We start from the raw sequence: 23,736 nt of genomic DNA on the forward strand, positions 1-23,736 counted from the left end.
ATTATGGCTCTCCATTTCCCGAGCTTTCTTCTCCAGTTTTCCACTGGATGCCCTTGACTTATATCTTCAATTAGTCTTAGCAAAGGGCAAAACAAAATAATATGTTATGGCAAGTTCAACTTTATCATCACTGCAGTAATAATTGGAGGAAAAGGAAGCGAGGGCAAATTGTCTAATTAGAGTTTGCAAAGCGCTAACATCCGGCATAACCTCATCAAGGTGGATGGGCCATGAAAACTGTCAAATGAGCTCCTCACCGCAAAGTGCGAGTGCGAGTTGCCGCTAAAGCGATCTGAAAATTAAAGGTCACTGTGTCATTCAAATATACTGTATATATCCATAATGCAGCACATATAGCTGTTATGTGATAGGACCAGGCAAGTGAAGAAACACTAGAGAAACACAATCAGAAGCTAGAGCATGCACGGGCATGTAAACAGAAGATGCATTTGCAGCTCCACGATCAAGATCTGCCTCAAACACAACCTGCAAAATCCATTTCACGCCCAACCTCTCCTGCTCTATCAGCAGCTCTCTCTCTCTCTCTCTCCATCTCTGTCTGTGTCACTCTCATCCTACCTCTCTCATTCTCACTCTCTCACCAGTCACAGTAAAGACACGGAGAATAAATAAATAATCCAGAGTGTACTCTGTGCTTATGAAACAGCATAATTGTCATCAGAGGAAGGAGGCATTGGGAGTCATCACTTGTCCAGATGGATTATGACCTTTGAAGTTGGATTTGAGCAAAGTACAGCAATGCTGTTCTGCTGCCAGCTACTGTCACATCTCAGAGAATGGCCTCGCGCTGGGCTCAGCGGCATATTGGCTCTCTGTCTGTCTCACCCCGTGCTTAAAACTCCGGGCTTTACTCTGAAACTCTTATGTATCTTATTTATTCTTCAGCATTTTACATTTACGTATGTCTAATCTCAAGGTACGAGTCATGCTGGGATAAGCCTTCTCCTCAGTGAACATCAACGTGAGTCAGTACAGAGGGAATGAACATTAGCCACGAGCCAGACAGCAATACTGCTCACAGAGAGTGACGTTGAAGAAAGGCGCAAAGTAATAATCTGTGACATTTTTAGAAAAAAAACATAATAATACATTTCTGCTTTTATTCACCAAACCATACAATAGGCAGGTGACACAAGAAGGAAACACATTCAGTTTGCAGAACAGCATCAGCCACTCTCAAATACAGCAGAATATCTTGTGCGCTTCCAAAAGATTGTCTCTTAAGATGCTTATGGGAAATTAGTGCTCAACTGTACTGAAATCTAGTGATTGTGAAGGCCACATAACATAATCAAACTGCTGAACGAGCCTTCATGCACTTATTTATTCTGGATTTCCATTTAATTTGTCCTCTGCATCATGTGACCTGTTAGTGAAAATAAACGTTCTAAAATCCAATGCTGTGGAGCTTTGTCACCAATAAAATCTCATGGGCAGGAGAAACAAACATGCAATTAAGACTGAAAACACAGAAGGAGGAGAAGGTAAAACTCCAGCCAGGTAAGGCCTTAAATTGGCAGGTGACCCCTAGAAAGGTAACTATACTAAAAATGAAATAATGCCTCAGATGATGGAAAGCTGAAGTTTTTAGTTGTACCTATTTGCTCAGTCACTGCTTTACAAGAATAATCAACAATAAAACACACAGTTTTAATGTCCAAGAAATGCACTTATCGACGCCACTCGGTCGTACAGAAAGCGACTTTTACACAGTCGTGTACCGCAGAAGACCCGGTCAGCTCTCGTCCTGGCCGCAGATGGTCTCATTTATGAAAGGGTGCTCTCTTGTGGACGCCGAGAGTAAAGAGTAAAATATGACCCATGGATGCGGAAAGAGAGGATTGACGAGAACTAATCTACACATGAGCCAAAGACTGCTGCTGCAGGAACATTTTCATGGACAGCAACAGGAAAGGAGACTGTGAGCTGTTCAATTTTCAGAGTAAACATAGATAGATAGATAGATAGATAGATAGATAGATAGATAGATAGATAGATAGATAGATAGATAGATAGATGTGAGTAAACTCACAAGCTCAACCTCATTTTGTAGCAGAAGGACTCCTGCTGAATCCAGAGCTGATCCGTGTTTTCTATCTCTCCCCTCGCATCTATTTCCTCCTTGCTTGCCACTACTTTACCTTCACTTGTTCAGCCTTCATTCTGAGAAGAGGAGGAGGATAATATGTGATTGGCCGGGCTGGGACTGGTAGTCCGGAGGCTGGCATTGTGAAGCTGGCGCTGATCCCCGTGCTCATGTTTACACCTTGCGGACGGGGACGAGACAAGACACCCAGGGGCCCAGCACAAACTCGGGAGTTCGGACTTTGGTGTTGGCGGTTACCTGACAGAATTACCTACCCCCGTGCTACTTTGTGTTTTGGGTTTTTTTTTCTCCTCCCAGACTCTGTCGTTTAATTTGACATCTTCGTTTAGCGATGCGTCAAACTTTTCGGTGACTCTCGCAGCACCTCTGCGCTCACGGCTCCCAAAATAGTGGAGCTGGCAATGAAGTCTACCAGGAATAGTCACGATGAATCGTTTCTTTATTTGAGCAGAGCTTGACATCCGCGGACCTCTTCAAACTTTAATTACGCATGGAAATTACGCCCTTTCAACCTCTCCCAGACGTTCTCGAGCTGCTCGGTGATGGATGTGATTTGAGCCCTTTGGCGTTTGCGTCAACAGTCAGGAGTCAAGTATTTACAAAAACAGCGGTTTCTAACTCAATTACTGGAGTCGCTGGTGTGTGACTCTTCCCCGCGCAACCATTCTGGGGGTAAAGACTTTTCCGGACAAAAAGCCACTCGGTGTATTAAAAGCTCCGCAGGTTACACTGCGTGGACGATCCGGGACATTTCACGACGGCTGGACGGGAAAGATGCGCTCTGTGCGGATGCAGCGTGGCCAAGGTCTCGGTCCTCTGGTTCTTCTCCTCCTGCTTGGGGGGTTTGCCGTGTCCGCTACTGGTAAGTGAAATTAAAGATCAGTTTGTACTGTAATAACTGTGACAGCGCGCTCAGCTGTGTTCACACACACGCGCACGCACGCACACAACGTGTTTTTAAATTAGTTTAAAACAACTTAAATGAAAAAACTGAAGATTGTTTAAACTTTATGCGTTTTACTAAAAGTGTCTAACTTCAAAGTTTGCTTCAGACCCCAGCTACTGGTCTATGGGATTTTTTTTTAATTTTATTTTTGTTTAATGTGTGAGCTGTGCAGGGGTCTGAGATCACCTGCTGACGAGGACTTTTTTATTCACAGCATAGCGTTCAGTCTTACAGTAGACCTGAGCTCAGAGCTCTTCTTTCTTCTTGGAGCGGAAAAATCAAACTCCCCTGGTGCGCAGGGAGTAATTAAGGTTTTGCTCCATGCCTTCTTGGCCTCTCCAAAAAGAAAAAGCAAAGCCCCGTGAAAAGTAAGACAGAACACTTGTAGTGCTTCAGGGGGAAGAGATTCCTTCTTTATTTCTTTATTCTCTTTGCAAGATATAGCGGCTAAATTTAGTGGCCCTTGTTTCAAGCCTGGGTGTGCCAGTTGTTTTTGAAATGCTAAACTTGTCCTCATAAACGATTTATACCTTTTTAATTATTATTTTATTAGAAAACCTTTTGCAGAGTGAAGAGCACAGGCTTTGATTGCGGCAGAGCAGACTTTTATCAGTGGATTTCTCAGTGTTAATGCCATCAAAGACTGCAGCCAGCTTTCATGGAGATGAAATTTCTTGGCAGGCAGGACAGGTCAGTGCTGGTGAGCTGATGGGACAGGACCTGAACACCGAGGGGACACTTCACATCTCTAGTGTTAGATTAATGATTCCTTTCAGTGAAGCCGAGTGGTAGGAGATTCTGAAGGATTCCTCAGCACCCACTGTCAGATCAGATTGAAATACAAGGCAGAAATCTGAGGGTTTAGTGGATTGTGGATTAAGCTCTTTTACAGTAGGCTAAAAATAAAAAAGAACAACGCGGACAACAATGCGTGCAGATTCTGTATAGTTTTTTTTTGCTAACAAACCTCTTCAGTGAGTAAATAAGACCCTCCCGGGAAGAACTCAGATTTTTAACTTGATGGCAACAGTAATCTTTTGGAAGATACACTGACTGTCTGCCAAGAATGTGACCATTTATTTGAATGCCAATAAGACCCCCACCCACCCTCCCACTCATACCATACCTCCCAAGGTCCTCATGTGTGTGTGTTATTCCCTGAACAGGCAGAGCAGAAAAGCAGCTTACGTTTATTAAAATTGCGGACTGTTCTGAAATCCTTGCATGAGAAATGAGAAATGTCGATATAAACAGTTGAGGACTGCAATGAGGTCCTGTTAGGGGAGCAGAACCAAGAGGAGGGGGACACCAGGGGACAATAGCACAGTGTGCCCCAGTAAAGTTTCTGTCTGGGAGAAAGGAAAGCAGGGATATATTTAGGGAAAGCATGATTGAACAGACAGATTGCATTTATCTTCTCTCCTATTGTGTTTAAACCTTACCTCTGCCCCCCCCCCCCCCCCCCCCCCCCCGATCCCTCATGTCTCTGTTTTATGCCTGTATCGTGGATGTGCTGAGCTCACATTTCTGCTGTGGTGCTCTTCTTTCTGTGTTGACATATACATTAATTACCAAGCCTGCCAGGAAAACTTGTCTGGAGTAACTAGCCTGCTGTCCAGCGCCTCTCTTGATGTGTCTTATTATTAATGATTTTAGCACAATTACAAAAAAACCCCAACTGACATACGTGAGGTGTGTTTCGAGCACAGTTTGTGACCCAGAGATGACCAGATGTCCAGTAAGTCCACATGAAGCCACTGTGCAGACTGGGAGGTCAAGAAAGGAGAAGAGTGTGTAAGGCTAGGGAAGTAGCAAAGGGGCAGTCAAGTGTTCGGAGTTAGCAAGCGTGGCATGTCAGACACTCCCATAGAGGACGCGATGAATAGTGGCACTCTCACAAAAAGTGCTGTCTCATTTGTGTTAAGTGTGGGAGTCTTCCTGTCTGGAATGACAGTGCAGTCACTCCAAGAAGAGTCACATTCTTTGAAATTATATGTGAGCTTGTAAAGTACATTTTTTTGGTGGGGAGGGTTTGCCCTGTTTTACAAAGTGGCCAGAAAAATCCTGTAATTCTCTGACATTTCCGTTGTGAGATTTAGACACATGGAAAGAAAGGAATGTGACAACAAAGCTAACGTCAAACAAACACCAAAGTAGATTTGGCTTCAAAGACGCTCAACAGATTGAGATGTCAGATTAGATTAAAGAGTCTCTGAAACATGTAGTCATAACAAGAGTGCTGCCAGGCTGTTGCATCTGCAGAGATCTGGACAGGTGGTTGGGCACCGTGATAAATAAACAGACAGACAGCTCTCTTCGAGCCAGGCCACGGGCCAGTCGAGCTCCACGGGCGTGCGCTGCTCCCAGACCAGATCAGGCCCCATTCTGGCCCCAGGCAGTGCATTAGTTTTACGGCCGTGGGGCGGCAGGGGATCGGTTCGCTGGCCAGCCACTGGCCTCCCTGCTGTATTATTCATACGTGCAAAGTGGTCTTTGTTAATATTTAAAATGTGCTTATGATGCTCAAATTTTTTGACATCAGAGACGGCAGGGGAGAGGGAGAGAGAAGTGGGAGGAGAACGGCTGCTCCTCTCCTATTGGCGTAAGTGACCCGGATGGCTCCGGGAGGTAGTGAAGGATTTTACGGCACCGGCAGTGCATTTATAGACTGGACGAGAGCGGTGCAGTTCGAGCAAGTGTGCCAATTGCAGCTGGGAGCTGTTGACGATGATGCGTGTGAACCAAACCGGAGAGAGGTTACGCGGGGTAATGTTGTCCATTTGAAAGCGATGAGGGGAAAAACAGAAAGGAGAAATGGAAGAGAAATGGATCTGCGAGAGGCACATTGAGACAGATTGATCTCAGGGCATGCCTTTTAAATATCCTTTATGAGAAAAGAGTGAAGACGAAAAATTCCATAGCAGTGGCATTCAAGCATCATTACACCTCTGGCACAGGCCAGACAATGAGGTGGTGGAGTGGGGGCTGACATCGGTGGAGAAGGCTAGCAGGGAAAGCAAGCAAGGAAACGCTTTGAGTTAGCAAAGCAACACAAGAAACAGCGGTTAAGAAAGAAGGATATTGTCAGGGAGGGTGGTGGAGGATTGAAAGTGGAAAGAGACACACAAATCCACTAGGGGGATGTTTTTATTAAGGCTCTTATCGATGGAGAGAGCACACAGTATTAAGAGTAGACATGTTTAATGCTTTGCCAATACTGCGCATGTTAGACCAGACCATAAATCTGCAGCAAGCAGCAAGAGTTCTGTAGGAGGGCAAAACAGCAAGGTAAATGGAGAAGGGAGCTGACTATGAAGAATGTAAAGAGAAATTAGTAGCAGGAGAAAGTTTGGAGCACAGACTGGCTGTCTTGAGACGAATATGGTTTCAAGAACAGGTCATTATTTCTGCAAATACAATGTGCTCTCAGTGTATTTCGAAGTCTGTGGTAATAACGCTTTAATCAATATTGCTGAGCCTTCACCAACTTCTTCAATCTGTGCGCTATTTAGGAAAGCTCACCAATATAGTGTAATTATCACGAGCTGAAGGTATTTAAATGTATCATGTATTGTCCTTGTGGATCCTGGTTTTGAAACGTCCTGTTTATCTCACAGCAGATGGTGCCTCCTACCTGTTTGCCTCCATATAAAAGCGCGGTGAAATACGGGAATGTTTCATTTAATTCAAACATTTGAGGTTTCAAATCTGAAAAAAAATTGTTTTTGAACAACCTGCTCATTGCAAGGGCTCAGAAAATAATGAGTAAAGTTGAATTTTATTTTGTCAAAAAGTATATAAAATAGTTTGTCTCAGTATAGATGTTGGAGTGAAACAGGAGGATGGATGGATGGAGAAACTGGGGGTGGATAGTTTTGGTGGCAGATGGGAGCTGAGTTGCTGTTCTGCCTGCAGGACAGGGTACCCCCTGCTCTTCCATCCTGGCCTGTGGGGGGAGATGGGTGGAGCGGACAGGGAAACAGGAAGAAAACCTCTGTGGGGTTCCATTGTGCTTTAGATGAATAGGAGTCTCCAGAAAGCCTTTTCTGCCCCTTTGTGTGGGGTAAAAGGGGACAGCAAAAGAACACACACACACACACACACACACACACACACACACACACACACACACACACACACACACACACACACACACACACACTTTTATTCCCAACTTCAACAGAAGCTATAGATGCATGTAAGTGGCTTTAGAGGTGTGCGTTGTGCATGGAAAGTGTAACACACCTACTTGTTTTATTTTATTTTTTTATTATTATTTTCCCTTCAGTTGATGCACTGAGACGTGCTCACTGACTTCAAAAAAGAGAGCAACCCACCCACCCACACACTCACACCCACACACACGCACCCGTTTAATGCAACACAGACGCACATCCTCTAAATGATAAAGAGGCGCCGTTTTTTGTTTTGGTATTTTTTGCGTGTCATACTGAAAGACATGCAAGGTCACTTGGGAGGAGTGAGTGAGTTAGTGGAGGAATTTTCATTTAAGATCTCAGCAGCACTCTGAGAGTCGTGACCAATAGGATCAGGATTCACGACGGGAGGTCAGTCCTGATCCAGAGAACCCCCCCCCCCCCCACACACACACACACACACAGACACACACACACACACACACGGTAAGAGCAGTTGCTCTGAGGTCCATAGATCAGAGGCAGAGTGAGCATTTGATTGGCTGTGCTTTTTTTCCAGGACTCTGCATGTGCTCTTAAATAGAGGTTTTTTTTTTCCAGCCCATGTAGATTCCTCCTCATCTTCTTAGCAGAGGCTGTTTTGTTTTCTAAACGCAGTTGAGCCAAGTCCACTCAGGGCTTAGACCACAGCCAATCTGTTAATGCTTGTGTTTGTGTCTGTTTGTATCAGTGTGTGTCATGTGGGCTTGGCTAACTGGAGGGAGAAAAAAAATCTGCTTAAAGTGTGTTACTAATACACTTTCCATCCTTAGAGGAAATGTGCTGCATTACAGAGGCGATGGAGTTTGTGTTAGTTTCTTAAATGAATTTGGCGTACGGATCTACATTCCTTCACACCGTCATTAATAACTGCTATCACTTGTCCCCATTTCCCCTTTCTCTTCCCTCCGTTTCTTGATAGTCTCATCAGGCGTATTTATAGGTTTATAGTCTCACATATACCAACCTCTGTCATCCATATCTCTCTCACTCCATCATTTTTTTTTCTTTTTTGTAGCCAGCTTTCTGCCAGAGTTTGGGAATTGCTCTTTAGAAGGCAGTGTGAAAAATCCCATTTCTTTGAGTGTAACGCTTATTAGGGTCCCATCTGCCCTCGAGGTACTTATGAATGTGGGGGGTGTTTGAGTTGTCGAGGGTGGGTGAAAGAGGGGAGCGAGGGGAGCTTTGTCATGCCTATGTGTAAGTGGATGTGGGTGCCACTGGGGGCTTGTGCGAAGTAGGAAGGGGCTCTTAACACTGCAGAGCACACACACCGAGCAGCTGGTGTGTCTAAAGTAAGGGGATGACACATAGACCTCCCCGGGGAGATGGGCGTATTTGAGCGTACGTGTGCATATCTCCGGATGAGAAAGGGAACGGAAATGATCCTGCGTCCTTCTGCTTGCATGGCGCTCAGCTAGGCAACAGCAGGACTCAAACTTACTTTTTTTTCTTCCTCCCTGATTTAAATCAAGGCAAATGATGCTTAATGAGTGTATTTGTGACTGTGTAGTGGGGGGGGAGGAGGGGAGGCTTGATGGATTTTGTGTGATTGGCTGCATGTCAGCAGTGTGCTGCTGTTATTTAACATAGCGGCTGTTGCGGAGTTAAAGCATCATGTTTGTCTCTTAAGCCCATTGCCTCTGTCAGTAATGAGGCTGTGATTGGCTTCCTAACCGCAGGTCAACAGGGGTGCACCCAGACATCCATTGTGCTTTCCCTTTACCTCCTTTTTGTCTTTTCTTTGCCCGTCTCTTCATTTCTCTTCTTCACTGCTCTCTTCTATCTCAGATTTTTCTTCTCCGTCCATTTCTTTGCTATCCTCTCCTTCCTTGCGTTGGATCTTTCGAGTCCATGTTAAAGGGAAAGGTCTGCCATGCAAAATCGATCTTCAGCCTTCAAAGATATGCAGGCGCACACAAACAGCCACAGTAGCTGCAGTAATCCCCGTTTCTGCTTTGACACTCTTGGATTGCAACCATAGCAAAGAGAAGAGTGAAAGAATGAGATCTGGCCTCATCCACCCTTTAATTCCTCCACATGTCTCCAGCTCCAGGACTTAATTCTTACTTCTCCTCTAGAGGCTTTGACTGAGAGCCTCCAATACACAGTAAAGATTCTGTTCTCGCCTTGGATGCAGGTCTTAATCAAGCACTGACAGGCACATCTTGGCTCGGTTTGTGTGTCTGGCGTGGGTGTGCGTATGTGCGAAAGGGTGCACAGACGATGGGAAAGCGACTGTATTACTTAGGTATTACTCCCTTTTCTGCATGGATCACAGTGGGGTCACACTCCTCGGTTTCAATCAGCGCACAGCTCGTGCACAGACTCATCTCTCTTGTTCTGGCAGCCGTTCTGATTGCACAGGAGGAAACCTGGTTTATTCTCCCGGTGCGTTCACCGCGCCAGGTGTTATGCGACGCATGCTACAAAACGCTACCAGGCATAAGCCGGCGAAGAGTTAGGAATCGTTTTAAACGGGTGCCATGTGCGAAGTGGAGGGACGAGCGCTGATCTAATGTGGCAGATGTACATGCATGTAATTAAGGTTAGATTTAAGTGTATGGGCTCACACTTGCATCAAGTGTGTCAGTGGGTGTGTGTTTCAAGCCTCTTACCTGCTGTTGACCAGATGGGCTCAACAGTCAACCTCGTGCTCACCTCTCCCCGCAACTCCACTCAGATTAGGTGGTGATCTCGGCTATGCCGCATAGGCTTTATAATCTACATACGAGCCCCTTCCCTTTCCCCGCGACACACAATCCTACACTCACACATATAGAGCACAAACCTCATAATTCATGTGGGATATTTAGGATGATGATGTGCTGTTTGCGTGTGGGTCTGTGTTGCTGGCTGGTTGAGCAGTGCCCATGGCTCTCTGTTTATGGGGATAATGAAAGCAGATGGACAGCCATGCTGACTGGTGAGGGTTCATTAACTCTGGGTGTCTCTGTTCTGACTCCGCTGCTCGGCTTCACTTGCCTCAAATCCTCTCAGCAACAAGACCTGGTGTGTGCGTGTGTGTGTGTGTTTCTGTTTCTGCGTGCCCATAAGTACAGCAGGTAGGGAAAGCTCCTCACACAAGCAAAGGAAAGCTATATAGATGTTTATCGATCAGGGATAGATGTGAGCTTGAAGTTTCTGTTTGATTGGTTCATGTGGCAGTGGTGCAGTGGCGGACACTTTTTTTCAGTTTTTTGTTGTTGTCTGACGCTATTCTTTTAAACTGCTTCTGCTTCTATAGGTAATATTTATTGAATCTTACCTTGTGCTGCCTCATGTTAAAGGAACATTTTTAAGCAGCTGGAGGGACATGATTCATATCGTGCAGAGTGAGGAGTTGTGATTTAGCATGATGCAGTATTGTCAGCAGAGGACCATTTCTATGGCGTTTCTCTGCTCTGCTGGGAGAGATGAATAGGTATAGTTATAGTGGATCATTAAACACTGAGCAGTGTCTCTCTGTGTCTATAGCTTCAACCTTCACGCTGCAGCCAGCTCCTGGTCTTCACTTGTGCAGCTTAATGAAAGAAGCATGGCTCATGTAGGGAAAGACAGACATACCTGTGGCGAATCAGACAGACAGACAGACGGACGGGCAGATCTATGGACAGATGGGTTGTTTGGTGCACCTCACAGTCCTCGGTGCCATTAGACAGACAGAATTATGGAGAGAAATAGAGATTGCGACCATGAGGGGAAAAAAAAATAAACATAATTTTGAAAATCGTCACTCCAAAGTTTCAGACCCAAGGGGCTGTCTTTAAATCACTTGTGTTGTCATGTTCAGGAAACAATGGCTTAAAAAAGCAGTAAATTCCCAGGAAGCTAGCTGTGTTATTCCTTGGATTTTTGTTTGATAAATGAATTACAGGAGAGAGAAAAAAAACAGTTGCTAGGATTTTAGGAAATGCACAAGCTGTGCATGCAGTGTTCCTGAAAACCAGATAGCATGATTCATGTCTGTGCAAAAGTGTAAAGATAAAGACAGCAGCTGGTTAGCATAGCTTAGCACAAGAAACGAGCACAATTTCCTGTCATAACATTACAACATGACATTATGATGTTCAGATTGTTGGATTAGACATGTTAAATATGAGCTTTTGAGTTGCAGTTTACCATTTTTACTGTTGCGATATCATTTTTACTTATTTATTTTTGAATAAAAGTAACCATATATGGAAAAAGCCACATATGGCTACTTCTGCACGGACTAGGTTGTGCTCCACAGGCAGAGATACTTGCTAGGTAGAATTTCATTGACCAAAAGCACCAACCACAACCGCAAACACGACCATGAGATCTGTTTCAGTGATGGACAGGATTAGAAATGAGTACATCAGAGGGACAGCTCATGTTGAGCGGTTTGAAGAGACACAGTTAGAGAGGCGAGGCTGAGATGGTTTGGACATGTTCAGAGGAGGAGGATAGTGGATACGCTGGACAACGGATGTTGACTATAGAGCTGTGGGGCAAGTGAAAAAGAGGAAGAACACAGAGAAGATTCATGGATGTAGTGAAGGAAGACATGCAGAGGGTTGGTGTGACAGAGGAGGATGCTAGTGATCGTCCATCAGCAGCTGAGCAGCTAAAAGTAAAAAAAGATGATCTGGTTTAGTGACTTAAATTGGTTGAAGTGATGGCTTTCAGGCAGCTACACTCTACCGCTTGTCTCTCAAAATAACCATTGCCCTGAATCATAAGAAACTTTAAGCCTTAATAGAATTTAAAAGGGGAACATTAGCTTTAGAAAGCAAAATCCATTTTTTGTACCAATCTCTAAGCTTGCTATGCCCAGAAATGTAAGTCTGATCTGCAAACCAGCTAAGAAGGTAGTTCATGGGGAAAGTGCTTTTAGATGAATAGTGCAAGGTGGAAAAATAATCCCTTTATGTTAAGAAAGTAACTATATTCCTCCAAGGTTTGGAGGCCTATCTCCACCCACCACCACTTCCCCTGCCGGTGGCGGACTCCCTCAGGTGTCGGTGTGTTGGTGGTTCTTTGTGTCTGGGGGTGGGCGTCCGGGTACACACCGGCTCACTCCTTGGCGGCCGCTTGTCGGGGCCTGGGGCCTGGGGCTCGCTCGGGGCCCTTTGGAGGTGGGGTGCCCCCGGCCTCTCGGCCTGGGGCTCGGTCACTCAGGCACAACTGGGGGCCGGCGGAGCTCACGGGCGCGTCACTGCAACTCCCCCTGACTTCTGCTCCGCGGCTGCTGGGCGAGCCCTCATCTGGGACTCTCCTCAGCTCTTACTGGAACAGTGGCGCGGCTGCCCCTCTGTTGGTCTTCCATGGTCTCTTGTGTTCTGGGGGCCTCTGGATGTCTGGAGTTTTGATCTCCTCCATACCCGCTTCACACCCTGGAGGACGGGGCTGTGGCCCCCCCACACTCCCTAGCAGATCATTACATGGAGAAACCTTTGGAATGCAAGCATGCTGATCCACACAGGTATGCACACATGGGTATTCACAGACGCGGACTAAAGCTTTCTTGGCTGCTGCCTCAAAGCACACTGTGCGCTGTCTATCTTGCGTGCTGCACAATATCGTTTATTATTTAGTAAATATTGATATCTATGACTAGCTAGTTTATTGTGATGGTGCTTTGTTTTCTCTATTATTATGTTGCTCTTTGTTGTTTGCTGTCTCCTCTGTTTGTTTTTTTTGTTTGTTTGGTTTTTTTTTTCTCCATACAGGTGACCCAGGAGTTCTTTTTTTTTTTTCTCTCTCTCTTCCCCCCCCTTCTCACCGTCTCTTCTCCCCTTTGGTTTTCTTTCTTTCTCTCCCCCTCTTTCTCTCATTCATTCCCCCTGTCCTATTTATTAAAAAAAAAAAAAAAAATGACAAAGGATGAACTGAAGCTCTGCCATCACGTAATGTCGCATACTGCTGTTTCTGATGTCATTTAGAAAAAAAAAAAAAAAAAAAAAAAAGAAAGTAACTATATTCCAATTTCAGCCAAAGTTAAGCTAGTCACATTTTGTATAGAGATGGTAATTGTGACATTTATTCCCTCTCTAAGGCAGACAAAGAAGTTGAAGATGACGTTTAATTACATGGCCATTTTGAAGGCTTTCAGCTCATCAGTCACATTTTGAATAAACACAAATTCCTGAAGCAGGATCGATAGGAGGACGGCAAAACTGATAACAGACAACACTGCTTTGAACGATGATGAATGTCTTCTTGTTTGCTGATCGACTGATGGCGGCAAACAGCACAAATATCGACTCATTCCGATGGCCGGTTGATAAATCAGTAAATTCCCACTTTCGGTTTCCGTTTAAATGTTTATAACTTTAATATATTGCGTGTATTCTGTTACTCTCCAACTCTGCCAGTGTGTTCCTTTTTGTAGAGAAAATAGTGACTCCAGTGGAAGAATATCAGAGTTTTACAGTGAAACAGTGACAGATTGAAACTTAAGTGCTGCTCTTAAGTCCTTTTGTGATGAGATGAGGGAGTCTTTTTCTTAGATTTGGGTTAGGAGACTTTGAACGGCAAAAGGAAGTAGAACATTTATGTGTGCATGTCAATGTCCACCCACATCTGTGTGTGTGTGCACTAGGTCTTGTCAAATCAAATCAAATCAAATCACTTTTTATTGTCACATCACATGTGCAGGCACACTGGCACAGCACATGCGAGTGAAATTCTTGTGTGCGAGCCCCACAAGCAACAGAGATGTGCAAACACAACAACACAAACGAGCAAAATACAAGAATGGCCAACCTGAAACTAATAAATATATGTACAATATATAATAGTGTATGCATTTCTGGATGTGTATACTAAATATTTTCAGTGTATATTTGTGAGTGTATGTGTGTGTGCACGCTGACATGCTGTCGCTTATGGCGTCTATCTTTATGCTCTTGTGAGTGTGAGTTTGTGAATGACAGTTATACAGTGGTGTGGAGTGTGTAAATCTCCTTCCCTCCAAAGCTCTCAGCAGTGGGCCTTACATTAGCACAACAATTTACACATCTGTCCCGAGGCAAAGAACAGGCAACTCTAAAAATAATGAAAGCCTCACTCAAAGGGAGACTGTATGGGTGTGTGTGCGTGAGAGAGCGAGAGAGAGGGGGGAACTCAGGAGAGGTAGGAGAGACTCTGTAAACAAGAGACAGAGGAGGTTTATTAAAACCCCACCACCACTCACCATCCTTTTGTCCTTCTATTCTCTGTATCCCTCACCTCCTCTCCCCCTCTTTCAGTTAGAGGAGCGATTACATGCCTCTGTCTCTCTTGCCTTTCATCTCTCTCTGTGAAGAGGAGAGGAATGAAGGTCTTCTGTGGCGTGTAATTACACAGAGACATCCTGGATGAGGGCGTCTGTCTCCACAAGCAAAAAAAAAGCACCCCCCCTTCTCCCTTTAAATACCTCTTGATAAGGGGAGATCTAAAAAGAAACATTTAACTGCCTTTGATCCACCGCAGGGCTCTTGTCTTTACCTGCCACTTATGGAGGCTTAATAAGTACTACCACAAGTCTATTTATTTCATTAGAAGCCCTGACACCAAACATGCATGGCTCCGCTCCAGTACCGTGGGAATGAAATACACAGCTCCTCCATTCATTTTAAGCACAGAGTCATAATCATGACACATTTACAGTCCAGTGTTCCAGTCTTACCCATGAGTCATATTGTTGAATGATTATGAAAGGGTGGATTTTTATGGGCTTACATTGGTATTGGCCCAACCTCTAATTGGCCCAATGCACATTTGCATTCTGGGAAGGTAATAATGGGGCTCTTTGGAGGCACTTAAAATGAGAAAGTCACTGCACTTTGACTTAATTCTGCTCGCAGAAGTGCTGATGCCTCCAGATGGCTTTTTTTACTGAGTGTGATATGGCCATTTTGCCTGCATGATCATACACTGGGAAACCGTTAAGTTGCTTGTAATGCAACTAGTCTCTTGTTATCCATTTTTGCATTATGCTGGGGAGTTTTTTTTTAGTTTTTTATCGCTTTTTGTAATATACCTGCAATAGGAGCAAATACAAATAAAACCAGCTAATTTGACAGGAAATGATGGAAATAGAAAATAGCCCAAGTATTAAATCTAGTAGGTGTTTGTCATATTGAATTTGAGCTTTTTTCCCATTTTCTTTAGAGCCTAATCTGTGTTCTGTTCAGTATGTTGATTGTTGTGTTGAATAGCCACACAGAGGTGATACTGTGGTTCTACTGAGGTCACTGTTTGAGAGCTGAGGTTGGCCTGAATGTGTTTAACGTGTCTTTTTTTCAACTTGTGTGAATCCGCCTCCATTCACGGGGAGTTAATTCTTTCTGTGAACTCACTGGGAGATAAAGTGAGCGTTCTTCTGCAGCTCAAACAGATCTGACGTCAGACAATAGGCCGGGGACCTTCGACTGCACCTAGCTAGAGCTGCTCAATAGGCCTGAAGTGGTGTGGCCATGCAGCTGCCGGACAATAGCCTGCTCAGCAGAAAGGCAGTCAGTGCCCTCGAGGCGTGGCCCAGCCCTGTCTGCTCTGATCTCTGAACTCTCTCCACACAGAGTCAGTGCAGGAAGAGCCACGACAGCAACCTGCTGCGAACTGAGCAATTCAGCCATAGTTCGGAGCTGTAAACGCAGTTATGCACGAGCATCAAAGGAAGTTTAGCAAAACCTGACCACAGTTAAGATACTCCTACTGAAACCTTTAAATGTTACCAGTTAGCAACAGTTATATTAAGTTTGTTCACTACAAATGAAAGATTTTACAGGTGCTTAGATACAGGAACTGGAATTTCTTAGCCGGAAGTGGTAATTCATCATTGTTGTTAGGCACCCACCACATTTCTAGAAATGTCAAACTGTTCCTTAATTTTTAGTTGAGCTAAGCTTCCTGGAAGACCTGCATCCTCTTATAGCTGCATAATATCTGCTGTTTGAGCTTAAACGTGGCCCCACTAATTCTTTTGCCCCGTGTTATTATTCCCTGTCAATCCCTGCTCCTTTTTCCTGTCTTTTTTTTTCTTTTTTCATTTTAATGACTGGCAATGGTCATATATTTTAATAAAGTCTTGAAATGCACTTCCTCACTTTTTGTCATCTCGCCCGAAAAAGGGTCAGCAATCCACAACGCTGAAGGAATCAGCCTGTGTTTGAGCAGTCAATGGGAAGCAGTTCATCGTACTTTAATAAAAAGCAACTCCCTGAGCCTTAAACACACTCTGGTTTCCCAAAATAAACACCATCATCACTCTCACACCCAAAATCAAACACAACCAAACACAAATCCCACCATCAGGAATAAAACCATCCACACACAGGCGATGCAGCTCCCCTCCCGGCATTTGATCACAAGCAGCCTCCCCTCCTCCCCTCTTGTGTTTATTCTGGGGATTATTTTGACCTAATCTCTTTAGAGCATAATTCAGATTAGATTTTGTGTTATTATTATTGCTATGTCCATTCCCCACAGTCCTGCTGGGATTTCCTGACTGCCGTAGTGCTCCTGTGCTGGTAAAATTGATTAAAACTGCTGACCACTGCCCTAGATAGCGAAGGCTCTGGATAAAAATATAAGCAAACACAGACGATACAGAAGAGCATTTTCTTAAAACATGCACTCTTTAATATAACTGTTGGAGTCGGCACAATGCACAGTGGTGGCCAGTGCTGAAGTCCTACATTCTGCATTCATCCTGGGCTAGAAAAGCAAGCTCTTGAGGTTATTCACACTGAAACACAGCCATAAAGAGAGCAAACAAAAAAAAACCTGAATTCTCTGCTAATTACCTAAAGCAAGGCTGCGATCGTTCAGTCAAAGCTGCGGCTCCATCTGTATTTGTGCTGCCATACTGGCCTGAAAGTTGCTCAACAATTTGATATTCCGATGCCATGTTTAGTCTCCATTTTTAAGACAGTGTTTAAACGCCATCTGCCTTTTACCTCATTCTTTGAGCTCAGTACTCTTAACCAGAGAACCCTTGAATAAATGACAGCGCATGCATAAAATCACAGTGAGTACAGACGATCAAAATACAGGCTTCATTATGCTTGCAGCACAGAGGATCTCATTTTCATTGCTCTTAAAATATTGCATTCAGTTGCAACAATTATGTCAATTTATTTAGTCGTTGTGGCAAATGAACCAATTGACAGTGAATCATGACATAAAGCCTGCTTCTTTTGTGTATAACAATTTTGCATCCAGTGTGATTGTTTTGCATCCAAGCCCATTAGAGGGAAGGAAAAAAGCGTTGCAAAATAAATAATAGACAAATAGTGTGATCTAGCAATAGGAATCCCCTTGCCTTATCGTTCACACTGTGTCATCCAATTCCACAAATACACACCCTGCACATTTTACATCCGCCCACCACCCCACCAGTCTTTTTCCTGCTTGAATTTCTCAATTAAGATGAATTATAAAATTTCACATGGGAATCAGGACTTACAGCACTTATTGCGATGCTACCCAGAGGCGCTCTGTCAATGGCTTAGAGAAGCTTAGTGCTGTGGGTATTTGAGTCTGTGTCTCACAGCCCTCAGACTCTTAATGGACCACACAACATGCAACTTTGACTCTGCATAAGAAAGCGAAGTGAAGGGGTGGATGGGGAGGAGGGGCGGAGAGGAGAGCAAGGTGGAATTTATTGCTCATATGTGAAGGTGGAGAAGATGAAGGAAGTGAGGCAGTGGTGGCATGGGGGCTATGTTTGTGCTAGCTGTGGGGGACTTTGAAGATAGACTGGGCTGCAGTGTACATTTCATTACTCGTTCTCCTCTAGAGGCCCAGGTGTGTGTCACAGCTCCTTTTGTGGGCAGCAGAGCACTAGATGATTAGATGAGCTGCACCTCAGTAAATGGATGCTATTGATCTCCACACCTTGTTATATGGAGCACCTCAGAGCATGATAAGTCTAAGACAAGACGGCATGATGAATCTCACGCTGTCCAAAATTGCCTCTTCTGCTCAGCTTACTTTCTCTGTTTCATCTTCACACTCCTTAAGTACACATCCCATCCACTTTGCTGCTTCCCTGTGTCTTTCTGTCCCTCTTTCCTCCCTTTTTTATTTGCTCCGCTGATTGCTTTCAGTGTCTCCACAGCCATTAAAATGATTGGAGACTGTGTAATGTATATTAATGTGCTTGTACTTTTAGAGTAGTTTAGCTGTGCGCTATAATATTTCATGGGGAGAAAACAGAGTAGCGAGGCTTTGTGCTGGGGTAATTAAATGGAGATTGTGATCTGCTGCTTTTCTATATGCGTATGCAGATAAAACGTGAGTGCCGAAACCTGAGATTTGCCTGTCACGTATGCATCAAAAAGGTGAGAGGTCAAGGGGCCATGAGAAGGTGTGTCGAGAGACTTTGCAGGTTACACAGGTTTTTCTCAGTGTAGTGTGACATCGTAGTGAAGCACCACTGTAATAACAGTTGAACATTGATCAGTGCAGCCTGGCATAAAGAGTTAGCGGGAAGCTGTGACCTTTGACCTACAGATTAGCACCAATAATTTGCAGGGTTGGCGCATTACGAGGACAGGGCCAGAGCGAACAAGCATAACAGAAAAGACAAAACACCGCCATTATTATTGAATTTCATTAACTAGCCGCCAAATGCTGTGGAGTTAATAAAGCTATGGTGTCGGGCTTAACTTCTGCTTCACGCACATTTGCAGAGCAGCTGCGCGCACTGCGTCTCATTTCATTCCCATCACTCATTCGCTGTTTGTGTGTTTCTGGTTTGATGCTAGCTTGTTAACTATCAGCCCGAGCCTTATTGTGCCGCATATAATGCAATTCATAATACCAGACAAAATAAACTATAGCTCACAGTGCATTTCTGTAGTCTGCTCAGGCGGGCTCATGCTCTCACCTGCACTTCAGCCCATGCTCTATATGAATAGCACACACACACACTATAAGTTGTTTCTTTGTTGTTGTGAAAAATAGAACCTCTGAAGTCATTCATGCTGAAAAGATTGTAAATTGTGGGAAAAATATAAACACCTTTATGTTTGCAGACTGCCATTGTGCTTCACAAATGACCCATCTGACCGCAACCATATGAGGGTTAAGCTGTTCTATTCTTACAGTTTCCAATGTAGTGTGGTCATTCAAGAGCTACACTTTGTTCCCCTTTTTTTGCTCTGTGGGCAAGAAGTCTTACAAAGGCTCACAGAAATGAGAAAGTTTAGGACTGATGATGTTTTAACCCCTGCATACTTCGAGAATACAATAACTCAAACGGTCCGTCCAGCCGCCAAAAATCAGTGCTGATTTAAAGAGAAAGGATCGCACGGCTGCTTATAAGACACGTGGAATTACTCATAGTGATAAACTTAAAAATAATGATCTTATTCTTCTCAGTTCGGCAGAGTATTTAGCTCGAGTGCTTACTTACCTGTTCTGGTTGACACCTGTTTCCTGGTGCAACAGATTGCTGTTTTCCCACAAGAAAAAAGTGCTATAAAATCAGCTGTGAGAGTGAAAGCAGAGTGATCTGCCTTCATCAAGTGATTACAATCAGCGCTAATGCTGCAACTTTCGCTGGCCATTTAAAAAGTGTTGAGTTTCTGGCTTTCGGCTTGTTACAAACGACAAAAAAGGGGAGGAAAAAAAATCAGCTGAAGCATTTCTATTGTTTGAATCTATTTTTGTGTAAACGTGCTACGTGACAGTGTAGATGGGTTTTCCTGCAGAAACAGCTTTATTTGCTAATATATAAATGTAGTGGAGCATAACTGAAAGTGTCTGATGTCGTTATGTGTTGAGCTGAAGGATGCACAGATATTTCTACTATCTGTGATACATTTATTTAAGTTTTTAATGGCATATCTTTGCGTAGCCTCAATGTTTTTTAAGCTCTGATATCTCAGAATGATCCAGACTTGCTATTGTGTACATGAATGAACCCCCCCCCCCAAAAAAAAGAGCTACATTTCACACAGCCCCCTGTGTGCTGGATGTGCAATCCTGTTTAACCTGTTTTTATGTGACACCAGTTTCAGCTAATTGCCCTAGCTGTCATACTTTTTCTCTGTCGGTATTGCGAGTCATAGTCATGCATGAAGTGGCTTACTCGGTTTTCTTCCACCTCATTAAGATACAAGCGTTAGATACCTTTCTCTGGTACTTTCACCTAGTTTTGTCTTTGTACCTTCTCTCTCCGTGAGCTCATTTATCTAGTCTATAAGCAGGGTCTTTGTTTGGCTTTTCATCCTTAAGTAATCAATACTGGCCCTATGAATCCAGGTCATCTTGCTCCTGTGGCTTGTCTGTCCTTCCTGCTCACACCCTCCTCTGTCTTTATCAATCTCTGTCTCTTACTCCCTCTTTTCCTCTCAACAGTCTTTCTCCATTTTTCTGTTCCTCTCTTATTTTTTCTTGGTATTCATCCATTCATATGTCTTTTTACTCCCGCTCTTCACCTCCTGAAAAATTACTTTGCCCATCTGGACGGAGCTCTGCTCGGCCGTTACGCTATTAGTCCTTGTGCGGCAGTGATTAAAAATAGATCGGCGCACCAAGTCAGAATTCGTAGAGACTTTTCTACCTCTCTGATCTCCTCGTGTTCTCCCCTCCACTCACATGAAACTGTATTAGCTAGAAATGGATATACGATTGAAAGCGAAAAGTTAGCAACAAAATGTTCCAGTCTTATCCGTTTTGTTTTCTGCCCAGAGTCTTTGTGCGTAAGTGCGTATTTGTATTTGTCAGCAGCAGTGAGTGTTTGTCAGTGAGTCTGTGTACTGCCTGCGGACCTCTTCGCTGGGTGCTGTCTCATGTCGAGCTGTGTGTTTGAGAGGCTTGTCGAGGTAAAGCTCCTGTCAACGCCTGGCCGGAGGGAGTGTACTGATGAAAGGCCTCTTCATCATCCTAATGGGATACACAAACCTCTTAACCAGCACTGCTGCCTTGGCTTCGTCTGGGTGAAACCAAGAGAGACACAGAGAGCGCGCGAGAGGGGGAAGAGAGAGCACTAAGTGACTAGCTGGACCGCACGCACCGAGGACCACACTGAAAACATACACAAGTGCACAGGTCAGAAAAATGCACAGTGCAAACAAAACAATGCTGCTGGGAGTCAGTTGCAGAGGAAGAGTCGTGACTCTGCGCGGCCTTGGGATTGTGAGAGTTTCAGTAGGCCAGGGCCATTAGGATCTGGGACAGAGAGTTAATGCCCTGCTGTTCACTAGAACTATGACAACATGTCCCCTGTCCACTGGCACGGACCCAGGGTAAGGGGACTAGGAACAGGCATGTGTAATATTATACTTTAATCGTGTCATTGCCTTTAACTTTGAGCCGAATTTGAGTTTGAAATTTAAAAAAACAAAGACAAAATTGGAACAGCTGGACAAACAGACAAACATCTCAAGAACATCATCTTAGAGCGGTCCATTTTCAGTATCCTCCCCAAATCTATACATGTTCACACCTGAAAGCTGCTCAATAAAACACAATCTGATTTGTTGACTGCTGAGCAGCTCCATTTCAGCAATGGGAGGTTATGGGCCTTGAGAGAGTGAGGTAAGCCCTGCTGTTTTATATTAGCCTCCCACACTTCTCTTGTATGTTCAGGTACTAAAGCATATTCTTAAAACTTTAGACCATCACTGTCCCAGTCATTTTCAGGGGACAGCAGTACTAGTGTTTCAGGTTACTCCCCTTCTTTGCTCCACACCTAAATATTGGATTGTTTTTTGAAAATTGCATACTGCACAGAGGTTGGATCATCTATGAATGTTTCCTCTGTGCAACAACAAAGGATTCATTAAATCAATTATCATGAAATACTCCACTTACATATGACTCCCGGTGGCACACCTAGAGCCCTTTTTCACTTTGAGAGAGATGTTTCAACAACTATCGAAAAGATCTGTTCTAATGCTGAAAAACTGAAGGTATGAAATAGATATTATTGCCTACATTAAAAAATCAATGTGTTAAATTTATCACTGTAGGTACTTATTGGCATTTAGCTCTAAAGAGCAACTTGTGAAGCCTGTGAGTACATGTAATACTAAAGTATTACACAGTCAAGATGGCAAATTAAGATACAAATACATATTGATTTCTTTAGCGAGTTGCTCACCAAACTATGAGAAATTTAACACTAATGACTAAAAAAAGGATCTGCCACTGTTAGCTAGCTAGCAAGTATGGTGACCACTGAGGGGGGGAAGCGAACACATGGAGGGTCTGTCACAATAAGCGCTGCTTCAAACCAATTAGCTTGAAGTGGAAGTGGGTTATAAAGGTCTCCCAACATCAAGTTTGCACCTGTGCAGGATTACTGCCACTAACAGTGAATCTGCAGTACCTTTTTCTTGCTGATCTCTTTTTATAAACAAAACTAGCAAAAAGAAAAGAGTGAGAGACTGTTATAAGTACACCATCAAGGTGTACTTCATACAGCCACACTTATTCACTCATGCACTAAAAATAATGAATAGTCAAAGTATCTAATTTGAGACATAGCAAGTATTGTAAAGTGTTGTAAATTGAGAACGCACTGTACACAGCTCATTATCACAGTCAATTTAGTTTTTCTTTTCTGAACTTCATGAAAAAGTCAGAAAAAAGCTTTTTGCTGACTTTTTGACTTCCACGTGAGTCGGGGTTTGTGGGATTATGCGACTTTGCTTGCCCGCTTGGTTTGACCCAGGCCAGGAGTAGGACACACAGTCAGGGTGTGGATCAAAGCACTTGGCCGCTGCAGGGGGGCAACAGAAGGAGGAGGGACGGACAGAAGAAGGAGAAGCCGCGGAAATCGGGCCTGAGTCTCTCGTCATTATTGTCACAGTGTCACACACTCTGGCCACTCAGTGTCACCATCAGTCTGCGCTGGCCCTGGGCGTCTGGCGGGTGACACTCTGCCTCTTCTTCAATCCGCCCGTCTTTCCCTATTTCAGCTTTTCATCACATGCACAAGCAAGTTTTCTCTCTCATTCACAGCCGCCTACTTTATTTGTCTATGCCAAAGGGATTTTTGTCATCCTCTCCCCATCGCTGCTCTCTATCACCGCCATCCCTGCCAGTCCAGTCATACAGTACAGGTCCTGGCTCGAGGCTGCGCGATGCCCTCTTTTTCGCTCCATCCCAGTCCCCACCCAGTCTTTGGGTCAAGGACGCGTGTGCAGCTGCAAAGAAGAGCAGAGACAAAAAAACTTTGACATCAGGCAGCAACCACAGCCTCATGAATGATTGATGTGCGAATGCTGACTCATCACACTTGGGAAAGAACCAATATTTTGACCTGAAACATAACAAGATTTAGATTCGTGGAGGAGAGCAGAGACGCGTGCGCACAGGCTGCCCAGGATGCACCAATGTTCCGTTTTCCCTTCGCTGCGATGCAGAGTTATCAGTTCTCACTGTTTCACAATCTGTTAGCAGCAGAGATTGCCAGATATAGAAAAGTTGGCCTGGCCAAAAGTGATAGTCTGTGAGATGCTTCTGCTTTAGTTCTTACTTTTATGTGTGCTGGTGCTGCA

General features: G+C 44.1%; 1 protein-coding gene across 6 annotated transcripts in view; it reads left to right on the forward strand.

Moving 5' to 3' along the window:
* Window positions 1-1,429: 1,429 nt before the first annotated feature.
* unc5b (unc-5 netrin receptor B) overlaps window positions 1,430-23,736 on the forward strand; it is a 54,828-nt gene continuing 32,521 nt past the window's right edge. For 3 of the 6 annotated variants that reach the window (XM_082556994.1, XM_082556995.1, XM_082556997.1), the window contains exon 1: window positions 1,667-2,990. In XM_082556994.1, the coding sequence (XP_082413120.1) occupies window positions 2,903-2,990 (88 nt within the window). In that variant the 5' untranslated portion in view covers window positions 1,667-2,902. Of the gene's footprint in view, window positions 1,522-1,664; window positions 2,991-23,736 lie in introns of those variants that run through there. The other 3 variants (XM_082556996.1, XM_082556998.1, XM_082556993.1) reach the window with 3 other exon arrangements.

The sequence above is a fragment of the Aulonocara stuartgranti genome, assembly GCF_965226115.1.
Source record: "Aulonocara stuartgranti genome assembly, chromosome: 13".
Taxonomy (NCBI): Eukaryota; Metazoa; Chordata; class Actinopteri; order Cichliformes; family Cichlidae; genus Aulonocara; species Aulonocara stuartgranti.